The following is a 12,032-nucleotide window of genomic DNA, read 5'->3' as shown; positions in this document are numbered from 1 at the left end:
ACCATTTACCCCAAGCAACTTTTCTCTTAACATAAATATTCACACATTGCAATAATATGGATATTTTGATAGAGTATAAAACTATTCCTGGAACCACAACCATTAACTTAACATTTTGGTTGAGTCGGTCTTTTGACATGGTACCAGATGCAGCGTGACATAAAAGTCACGGGTTGAAATCTCATCCACCCCTCCTTTGTAAGTAGAATATTAAGCGCGCGCCAGGTATAAGGACGGTATGTGCTACATCCATACTTCAAACCCTTGCATGAGGGGGCATGATAAAGCATAAAATTAAACATATGACTCGAACCATCAGTTTATGTTTTTGGTTGAAATGGTCCTTTGTAATGTATATATAGATTAATTGACCATGATACTCTGTCTTCTCCAATCACATAATATACTCCATTTATTTAGCAATCATCGAGTGTCTTTTTCTTCAAACCATTTTGTTTTTTAAAACTTCGTGACATTTAGTTGAACTGAATCATGCAATAACATGACAGTTTGTCGATACCCTTTTAATATACTACTAATCTAAGGATTATGTCGACTTCCTGGAACTATGGAAGCCAACTCATTGATGATCTCACCAACAACTTCTATGTATAATTATTGAGTTATGCTTAAATTAATAATCAATAATCAGTCGTAGAAGTATTAAAATCCCTTTGCTTATGGCTATTATCTTTTGATAATCATGTTACTCTTCCCTAATTACGAATAGTTAATGTCAAGATTTGAAGAACTTGTGGAGATAACATCCCAACTCTCTTGATTGACAAAACATCTATACTAATATATTAAAAGGCGTGCCTAACAACGTTGATGCGCCACGTGGCACCCTCCTTCTGCCACCAGAATTTCGCCATGTGTCTGTCAACCAACAAAGTCAAGTGGTCATTATTTTAAAAATAAATATGCTGAAGCTTGGGCTCGAACCCCTGACCTTATGTAAGGGTTTTCAAAGAATCACCATCTCATCTAATTTCTCTTGGTGATCCATGTTTCCACAGTTAATGTTATCAAACATATCCCTTACATCCTTAAAAATAAATAAATTTGCATGTTCATCAAAATTAATTATGTATGCATGATACTATTTAAAGAGCATTGTTGACCACTACAGTACTACCCCTAGGGAGTTTTAGTTCATGTAATCTATGTACAATAAAAAAAATTAAAAATTGTGTAGTATAGGGTTTGATCACGAGACCTCAAGTACATATACTAATGTCTTAACCACTAGGCTAAGTTGTGTTTTTTGTTATTATCATAAAGTATTATATTAATAAATGAAATTTTTTCTTACCCGGGGCATAGCCCGGGCCTAATAACTAGTTCGTATTAAAACAAGTATACAACCTACCAGGGAGACTCCTCATTTTTTTTGCCCCCCACTGGGAACCCCTTTGGTAAGAAAAAAGACCTTATTGGACCAACACCTTTTCGCAGTTCAATCAGCTTAAGAGGAATTAAGGGAATCTCTACTCCCAAGTAAAAGTAGGTAGTGGGGCACGAACTTGTACCTCCTAACTTGCCTCCAATACTATACAAAGATAAGAGAGTGACACCATCCTAATACTCCCCTTCAAATTAGCGCATGTAAATTTCGAATGCCCAAATTGTGTAACATGAAAAACCCAAATTATCGCGTCCTAATCACCTTAGTCAAAATATTTGTCAATGGATGACCCGTAGTATTGGAGATCTAATTGACAATCATCATGAACAAAATGACAATCAACTTCAATATGTTCCATACAGTCATGAAAAATTGGATTTTTTGCAATATGAGTAGTAGATTGACTATCACAAAATAATTGAATAGGCTTAGGATGCAAAATACCATGGGAGTATAACAAGGACTTCAACCATTTCCATTCACATGTAGTAACAGCCACAACACGATATTCTGCTTCAGCAAAAGAACGAGCTACAATAGGTTGTTTTTTGGTCTTCCAAGAGATCAAAGACTTACCCAAAAATACCAAATAACCAAACAATAATTACCTAGTCAAGGGACAAGCAGCCAATCACTGTCACAAAAGGCAGTCAAACACATATCACCTATCGCTCGCAAAACAACAACTTGACAAGGACTCCCTTTCAGATATATAGCATAAATATCGAAGTGTCGCTTCCCAATGGACAACCTGTTGTGCACTTAAAAACTGAGCAAGATTGTGCACAACATAATTCAACTCAGGCCGAGTAACAAACAAACAGACCATACACCTAACCAACCGGCTATACTGGTCAATAAACGCATATGGGTCACTTGCAGCGGAAGCTAGATAATGATTCTGCTCTATAAACATATCAATAGGCTTACAGCCCAAAATTTCTGCTTCAGTCAAGATATCCATCGCATACTTACGCTGAGAGAGAAAGAGACCAGCAGGACAGCGAGCAACCTGATCTAATCCCAAAAATTGTTACAACAAACTAAGATCCTTCATATGAAAACAAGAGCTCAAATAGGGTTTAAAATGCCCTACAACATCATGAGAAGACCCTGAAATTATCAAATTATTGGAAAATTACCAAGACATGCTAGGAAATAGGGTCATGAATAAAGTTTAACAAAGAATAATCAGCATAAGACTGCTTAAAACCAAATGCTCGAAAAGCATGAGAAATTTTGGGAAACCATTGTCGGGGATCCTGCTTCAGTCCATACGAAGATTTCCTTAAACGACAAACTTTACCCGGAGAAGAAGTATTATATACCCCGGAGGAAGCTTCATATATTCTTCATTCAGATACCATGAAGAAAAGCATTATTATAAACGTTCATCTGATGTAGTTCTCAATTAAGAGTCGTAGCAAGAGCAAGAAAGAGATAAACAATTCTCATTTTTGCAACTGGAGCAAAGATCTCATTGTAGTCAAGGCATCTTGTTGTACCCACAATTTGACAGTTTAAATATGATAAAAAAAAAAGTATGTAGAGGTTGTTTCCAACATGAAGTAGAACCATTGTCATAATTTTGAGCAATTGAAGATGGAGATATGTTGGGAAACGCCCTGATGGTTGCCAAACCATCCAATCTCAAGTAGAGGAAATAATTGTAGTTGTATGTGTATATATACTTTTTTTTTTGGTCCCCTACTGGGGACCCGTTGGTAAGAAGAAGGACCCTACTAGACCAGCACATTGCTCAGGTCAGTCACTCCAGCTACACAGGTAATTTGTATATATATACTTGTGTTAATATGTTATATGATGATGGTACTAGGGTAGTACACTAGTACTTAGGCTCGTCATACCAAGCTAAGCTTGGCTTAAAGGTTGAGGTTGTGCCTTGAGGTTGGGGGTTCAATTTCCACTAGGGGCAAGGACACTTTAAAGGTAGAAATTTTCCTTACTCTCTGAGTGTCTATCTCGCTAACTCAAGCAGGGTAGGCCTGTGGGAGGCTCCGGTCCGATAGGGCAATTCATCTTACCAATCCAAAAAAAAAAACTCAGGCTCATCTTGCTCCAAACCATGAGATCCAAGAGAGTGCCTGGTCATACTCCCCTCTTGGTCTACTTCGGTTACAACTTGATCTACGGTGCGATCAGACCAAGTGCGAGATTGGATCGAGAAATCAAGCAGGAAGGTCAGCCCTTGATTGTTAGATAGATACCGAAATAATCTCATAGTTAACAGCTTCTTGATTGCGTGCGTGCTGTGAAAGTTTCAAATTGATGATGGTGGGGTCATGGAGAAAAACCAGATAAATGAAGTATATTAGATAATTTTGGTGGTTGGAAACTTGGAATGTCGGATGTATATGATTACAATACCTGACGATTCATCCTCAGTGACTTTCATGATCTTTTTACAAAAGATGTACAATAAACTATGTTATGTTTGCACTTGAATAATAGAAGTATATCAGAAAAAAAGGAAACATATGTAGTAATATGTCATATGATATGATGTAATGTAACACAACGCCAAATTTATAAATACAAGTTATAAACTTACTACATGACTACAATCCTCTTGATACATAAGTTATAAACCCTTCTCTGAAGAGTTTGTGATTACATACTTGATAAAATTACATTTTGTATATTCAAGGCAACATCGTTCATTTCTTTTCATTTATTCCCTCAAATCGACGACGAATCGAAGTTAAACCATGAAACTGTTGTAACAATAGGCTGTAGATTAACTTTATTTTTGAAAATTAACACAAAAGGATTTGGTTTTAATTAACAAGCAATGATGGAAAAATAATTAATAGTACTACTAAGTTGGCTGCTCTGCACTCTGCCCTCTTCCCTTCATAACATGCCTCCTTAGACCTGGAATGTGGATACTGCAAATATAATCTGTCCAGTTTATGCTCCCAACGTCGAAATAAAACGTCCTCCTCTCCTCGTCTGACATGCTCTCCATCAACGAACTCGTGCTACTGTTATCAAATCTGCATTTGCACAACTTTTTTCTTAGAAAATGAATCATATTAATGCGTAGTACCTCCTATATATTGTTTAAGTTAAGCATGGAAATGGTTGAGGATTTTTTCGTTTCCAAACTAAGTTTGTTCTCGAAACCCCAACCATTTCCGTGCTACTGAAGGGTTATAGAGGTTATAATATAGGGTGTTGCTATGAAAAGATAACATAATGAGACAAATCTCTTTTGTGACTCACCTTCCACCATAAAAGCTATATGGTTCATATACACTGGCAAGGTGCTTAGCTTGTTCTACAGCTTTCCTACAAATATTTTCGATTTTCTTCGACTGTTTTCCGTTAGGTGATGGGATCATAGACGAACTGATGTAACGTACGGTCTCTCTCCAAATATGAGAAGAAAAATCATCCATTGATCCATAGAACTTAAAGGGCTCAACATTAATTGGTCTTCCCTGCGTGTCTAGGCATGGCCATCGTGTGAAGTATTGATGAAGCAAGTCGCCTAAGTCTCCGTAGATCAAAGGGTTTACAACTGATGAAGCTACTTGGTATACACTTATTTCTGGTTTCCCGCTCATTCCATGCTTTGCTATTGCAGCTAATGTTGCATTAACCACCATATCAGCAGGAACCTGAAAAGAAATTTAAGGGGGGAAAGTTTCTCATACAGTGAACTATATATTTATGAAAACAAACAAATTTTTGGTATTATTGATGTGGTGAACAATAGATTTACAGAGTACAACAGCTAATATCCCCAACAAATATACTACCAATCTTTTAACAGTCTCATAGAAGTCAAATAATTGGCATATATTAAGCTTGATTTGGGCTATGTATGCTAAGATCGCGAGCATTTTTGCTGTTGATCAAACTTATATTCATAAAGATTAGGTGACCTTTAAACATAAAGTATGCAAAGATGCATGACTCAAAGTTAGGAATATAGGTATAGGGGATTCTTACAACATCAATCACCCCATTTGGGTCAACTGGGAAACCAGACAATAATCCTTTTCCATAGTATGTCACTACTGGATCCATCATCCTGGATAGGGGAAAAAACAGTTATAAGAGATTAAGGAAGATACTATCTTTTGCACAAAATCAAGCAAGTTTATGATGAAACTCGGCAAGGTATTACCTATTGCCTTCAATCCATCCAGGGAATGGATCTCTATATGTGCTTTCAATGACACTAGGCCGAAGGATGACCACCGGAACATCTCCTCTCATACTACCCAACAACATCTCTCCCATAGCCTTGGTGAACACATATGTATCTTGCCAACCATGCTTCCTTGCTCTATAGTTTATTAAAAGACACAAATTTATATTAATCATGAACTATATCTACGTTGTATCAAATAAATTGACAATAAATAACATCAGATATTAACACACACAAAAAAAAGGTTAAATTGTGTGTAATAAGTTTAACAAAAATGTTTTGTGTGTTTCTATAAATTTTAATGTTTTTTGTGTACTAAAACCTTGTATGATACAATAATTTGCGCATTTTATGATTGAGCGAGGAAGTCATACCTCTCTAGACCCAACTCTTTCATCTTTTGAGCGACTTTATTCTCCTCAAAATCTTCTGCTGATCTATAAGCTAGGTTCAGCTCAGCCTCAACATCCAAATTAGGCCTAGAATTTGGTTGATTCCCATTTACAAGATTTTCCTTCGTGATGCTCTCTCCTATCCTAAATGGGCGCTCCATAATTCTCCCTTGTCTTTGTCCATTCACGTAAGCTGCATCACATATAATTATCATACATTATTTTCCCTCAAACTCAAATACAACGCGATAAAACCCTTCTTTTACTAAATATGTGTATAAGCAACATACACAGCACAAAAGAGTTAAGCTGATAAGCCTTACCAGTGGATACTTGCAGGAAAAGTTTAAGCTTCATGCACTTTTTCGCAAAGGACATTACTCTGCCAGGCCCCCTGGTGTTGATATCAATTGCGACATCATACCTGGCTTAACATGTAAATTTTAGTGCCAAAACATTATAATCTATGCACATTGTAGATAAAAAATATAGAAAAGCAATGCCAAAAAGAAAATCAACAGATATAAGATGTTCTTAACCTTTCATGAAAATTTGTGTTGGCAGCAGAATTTACTATAACATCTACATCTTGAGCAATCATACTCATCGACGCCTCATCTAATCCAAGATCAGAATCACAAATATTTCCCACCACTGGGATAAGCTTGCTTAGCATGAAGGTTTCATATGACTTCCCATGGATTTGTTGGAGACACTTGAAAATCTCTGTATTTATGATCTTTGCAACAATACCCAAAAAAAAAAATTGTAAGCATAATCTACAAAGAAAGTGTGTTTATTCTAATTTGATGACTAGGCACACAAGTGGAAAAAACATCATTTGCGGATGGTTTTTTGGGCCCTGACCGATCTCGCAAATAGGTGTTGCGATTGGGCTGTCATTCTGTCAACAGTTAAGGCAGGCCTAGTATGTCTCAAAGAACAAGGTATTGTTATGTGTTAGGCCTGCGTCAACTATGGAGCTGCATGAGATTTTTTTTCTTTTAGTGGCAATATAGTTGTAGAATAAACATATACCTCATTTTTCAATCTCTTCAATGCAACTTCTTTGTCATTTGCCTTGATTAAGACATAGATCTTACCCACATCAGGCACTGTCCTTAGGATCTTTTCTATAAGAACTGCATAAAAAGTTACGAACAAAAAGATAACACAAATGAAAATGTGAACACATGCATTAGAATACGAGTCTATAAAAAATTTAAGGGTCATAAGAATAATGAATTTGGAGCACCTTTAGCTAAAAACCCAGTTGCACCAGTGACAAAGAAAGTCTTTTCTCTGAGGAACTTGACAATCCCAATCCCTTCTTGGACTTGACCTAAAGTAGTAGACACTCCATTGTAAGGCGGTGTCAGGTCCTTTACCAAAATCTGATCACCTGAATTCTTCCCATTTGGGCTCATTACCAAGCCGCCACTTGAATCTATTATAGTTGTGCCATGACTTGGAATCTTCGGGGTTGATCTTTCAGGCAAAACCGGTGCAAATTTGTCGCTCTTTGTTACATTTCTTCCACTTTGACAATGTATAAAATCTTTTTTCTTGGTCTTTGCCAAGAATCTTTGATTCTTATGGGACAATTCGAGCCCTTTAGGATCAATGGTGAAAGAATTCCGGAGCAAAGCCCCCATCATCAATAGGGGGGGGAATGAATTAAGAAAGTTAGAAGGAGAAAAATTAAGGTAAACAAACAAGGAAAGGTGGAGAAAAAGTTGGTAACTGATAAGAAGTGGGTTTTAAATCTTAGCTAATTACTTCCAGAACTGAAATTAAACCAAAATATGATAAAGAAAACAAATGTATAGAGGCAAGTAAACAAACTAATGTATAAGTCCATAAAAGATTAGAAATGATTTAGATGTGATAAAAAGGGAATGAAGAGATTGAAACATTTAAATGTGAAGAGGATGAAGGTTAGGTAATTTGCTATTAGATTAGATTCACTTTAACACAAAGGGCTCTCTTTTTGCCTCCCTCACACAATTCATACCAATGGCTTAGATGGCGGAACTTTGTATTTTTCTAGTATTTTCTTACCCATAGATCATCACACTTTTGTTCATAAATAATGCTAGTTTTATAAAGAGAAGAAAGGTTGTGGAGGCCAAGAAAATAGAGATTTTCAATTAAATTGTTTACCAAATGAACTTGTGTTTCAAAGGATGCTGCATTTCTTCCTCAAAATTCGACAATTTTAGGCTTAAGAAAACTATCTTTTGGTGGTTTAACTAGAAGACAACAATATCTATTTCATGCAAATATCATTACCATAATACCATTCATATGATCTCAAATCCATCAATACATCCATCAATAAGTATATATGCAATATATTCATCATATTAATAAACCATATCGTACTTTGAGTTATACGGTTATAACTTAAGTTACTTGGTTTCCAATTTCCGAAACCCAACCATTTTCGTGCTAATGAAACCTATAAATGGCTGGCACTCAGGTTTTCTAATACAGGGCGCATTTTCGTTTCCAGAACTCCAACCATTTTTTGTGCTACATAGTTGATACATACACATATCCAAGAGTGTCAAAATAAGACACATATATTAGTCTGAAATCTGAATATTATGTCAGGGTCACTGTGATGTATGAAAGTCTGATTTACACAGTACAAATCAGCAACATTGTAGTTCAAATAGTTTCCCTTTCGGATATTATTCAGCAACACATAAAACGAATACTTCCTCCGTTCTAAAATAAATGTAACGCTTCTCTCAAAAACTTTCATATAAAATAGAGAAGCGTTTCATTTATTTAAAGGGAGTATATTGAATGATGAAAAGCATGCTACAAGTACTCTTACTGACACACCTACATATATGAAATATTTTTCTACTTAAATCTAAGTCTAATATGTACTTTTCCACACACCAAAAATTCATTTAATACTAAAACACATTAACAAGTAGAAGAATCAAGAGAATAAATTCACCAATAATTCTAAATTGAATATGAATTCTAAAGCTAAAACTAACGAATGTATATGCTATTCAATATATATCATACTTTTATAAAATTCGACAAAATACCAAGTAAGTGTTGGCCCAGTGGTAATGGGGACTGGCTTTGGTAGGACGAACTCGTGTTCGAATCCCCACAACACCCTTGGGAGAGGAATGGAACCTAACCACCCCGAACTTGGCCTCGATCCGGATGTAGCCCGAAGGGTGAACCGGGTGCAAACACCAAAAAAAAAAAAAAAAATTCGACAAAATAAAAACCCAAACTTTAGTGTAATAAATTAGCAAATCCATCTTCTGAAATTTGCAAGTAACAGAGAAAAAAAACAAGAATGGAGCATAAATATAGAAAAGGGACCTTTGGCATCAATTGCATGGTTATAAGAGAATGTTTACAGTAGATCTGTGTGGATGTAGTCACTATTTGCAAGCTCCATTGCTGAAAGCCTGAAACTTTTTCTAGAAAACTTCATGGGTTTTGTCAATCTGACGAGTTTTTTTTTAAGAATGACGAATATGATCACCCCTGCTTTTAAAAATTCTACTCCTATTTGGCGCTGTCTTAGTTAGAGAGAGTGATAGAGGTGTCAATAGAGATGGCCAACAATGTGGGCCAATTCAACCCATCCAGCCCACCTCGTGGGTTGTGTGGGCTGGGCTAGCAAAAAGCCCGGTCGAGCCTAGCTCAAACCGTGAAATTGGTGGATGGGCCATAGGCTAGATTTCTCGAGCTCAGCCCACTACTAAAACCGCCTAGCCCGGACCATGAAACTGGTCCTATCCGACCCATGAACCAGACCAGCCCAATCCAAATAAATATTGAACCAAATTGTGTATATTTTAATCGAATTGTATATATTTTAATCAAATTGCAAATATTATAATTCAATCAAATTTAAAAATAATGAAATTATCATGAATATTAATATTTGTATATATTTTTAATTCATTTTAAAGATTTTATGTAACAATTATGAATAATTTCAATGATTAAATAATTTTGAAAAAAAAAAATCTCATGCCGACCCGTTAGCTCCGTCCAGCCCACCAGACCCACGAACCGTGAAAACCGGTAACAGACCGGTGTGGGTCAAGATTTTTTAGCCCGCGGACCAGTCCGCCCAACCCATGAATTTCACGGTCCGGTCCTAGGCCATGAAATCTCAGCCCACTACGGCCCATGGTCTGGCCCGTCCAGCCCGCACCAGTGGCTATAACTAGGTGTCAACTAGGTTATTCAGATTTGTTTTATTATAATCAGGTTGTTCGCGGTTCGTGTTATTTTCAGTTAATTTTGGATATGTCTTACTTTTAAGTCGAGTTGATTGAGTTAGATTTGGTCATTGAGTTTGATTTGTGGTGTTTGGGTTGGGTTTAAGTCAATTCATACCATACTATTTTAAAATTGGTCATGCCGAAAAATCAGCGGGAAAACAAGGATTCGCTTGTGACCATAACACATGAAAGCATAGGAGGAAAAAAAGAATATTTTTTTTAGTATGGTAAAAAGTGGGAAAAATAATGTGAAGACGACAAATTAATGGAAAACCATTTCAAGTAAAAAAAAATCATGAGAAGAGTATAAGATTTGTCTGTGTGAGGTGGGAAAAAAATTAATAAAATAACTAATGATCACAAATATAACGTCGATGATCATTGGTTATGCTCTTAGAGGCTCTTAGAGTAGTAGGTTTCAAACTGAAATTTATTGAACTAAATTTAATTGAAATATGCTAAAAGTAATATCAAAAGATCAAAACCTTATAAATTGGTTTGAGCATAAATCGGATATCGAATTCAAAACTGATTTCGAATTAGATCTCTAAAACCACATCCAATATCTAAACCTGATCCAAAAATTTAAAAGATAATATCAATATTTGAATTTTCTATTCGATACAAAAAAAACTTGACTAAATCAAGATAAAGTCACAATAACTTATTGTGCACCGAAAACCGTATCATATAGCCAATTTTCATATCTCCTTCGTAAGAAAAGGTTTTTCGATCTCCTTCGAAAGACAAGGTTTTTCGACCTCCTTCGAAAGACAGGGTTTTTCTCCTCTTTTAGAGGGGGGAGTTCTACAGGTTACAATCTGGGATTCTAGATCTAATGGATTGCCGTGAAATTATTTTGTTGGTGAAGAATTATGCGGGATCACAAATGTTATCAATTTTTCGAATACGGTTAGATGAATCCGACGGAAATCATCCTCACGACTACAAGGGATCGTTAGATTGTCTCTCCAACAAGGCTGTATTTCCAGCGATATAAGCGGGAGATGTTCCACATTGCAAGATTTGTTTGACGATCGTAGTTTTTATGAAGGAAATTTTTGTTTGATTCAACTTATGTATTTGTTTAATTCGATTGCTTATGTAGATGTCGTATGACTTTTTATTAATGAATTAATTTTACTATTCAAAAAAAAAAAAGTCAGTTTTTGTTGAATATAGTCGATTTTCGTATAAGGATAGGAGTTAGCTCAAGTGGGTAGAGCACTCCCCTTGGCCCTTGAGGTCAAGGGTTCGATCCTTACCCCCACCATTATGCTGGAATATTTCCTTAGCATGCCTTACCAGCCAATGTGTTAGTAGCCATGTAGGGGTTAACCCTTGGATTGACTTAATGTCCTAATCAAAAAAAAAAAAAAGTCGATTTTCGTATAATACAATCACCTTTTATAGAGTTTTTTGCCGGGATATACAAGGGTAATAAGCATTTTATGGGGATATACCTCACTATTTTTTTTTTGAGGATACATCAACCTAAATATAAGTTTTGTTATAAGGTACCAAAAACATTATTTTCGACGAAAAAGTCAAATTTTCGCTGAAAATCGTGTTTTTGGTACCTTTTAATAAAACTTAAATTTAAGTTGGTAAATCCCACAAAGTTATTAATGTATATCCCACAAAATACCTATTATCCTGGTAGATCCCCGCAAAAAACTCTCTTTTATATAATAAGTTTTTATACGATATACTCATTTTTCGTATGATATAATCGAACTTTTCCTAATATAATCAGTTTTCATATAACAAAC

General features: G+C 35.7%; 1 protein-coding gene across 3 annotated transcripts; it reads right to left on the bottom strand.

Moving 5' to 3' along the window:
• Positions 1–3,894: 3,894 nt before the first annotated feature.
• Positions 3,895–9,537, bottom strand: LOC104889660 (fatty acyl-CoA reductase 2, chloroplastic). 3 transcript variants are annotated; one of them, XM_057393204.1, is made up of 10 exons: positions 9,055–9,537; positions 7,239–7,595; positions 7,022–7,125; positions 6,523–6,722; positions 6,307–6,407; positions 5,966–6,176; positions 5,565–5,726; positions 5,387–5,468; positions 4,655–5,052; positions 3,895–4,425 (listed from the first exon to the last, which is right to left on the bottom strand). In XM_057393204.1, the coding sequence occupies exons 2-10, from the start codon at positions 7,408–7,410 to the stop codon at positions 4,248–4,250; spliced, it is 1,608 nt and encodes a 535-aa protein (XP_057249187.1). In that variant the 5' UTR covers positions 7,411–7,595; positions 9,055–9,537; the 3' UTR covers positions 3,895–4,247. The 3 variants fall into 3 exon arrangements, with proteins under 3 accessions (XP_057249187.1, XP_048495987.1, XP_010673235.1); XM_048640030.2 differs by having other exon boundaries at positions 9,344–9,537; XM_010674933.4 differs by lacking the exon at positions 9,055–9,537 and having other exon boundaries at positions 7,239–9,007.
• Positions 9,538–12,032: the final 2,495 nt, after the last annotated feature.

This window comes from Beta vulgaris, chromosome 3 (assembly GCF_026745355.1).
Source record: "Beta vulgaris subsp. vulgaris cultivar EL10 chromosome 3, EL10.2, whole genome shotgun sequence".
In the NCBI taxonomy this organism is placed as follows: Eukaryota; Viridiplantae; Streptophyta; class Magnoliopsida; order Caryophyllales; family Amaranthaceae; genus Beta; species Beta vulgaris.
Note: the sequence above shows the minus strand (reverse complement) of the source record. Positions and strands in the feature narration are given on the sequence as shown.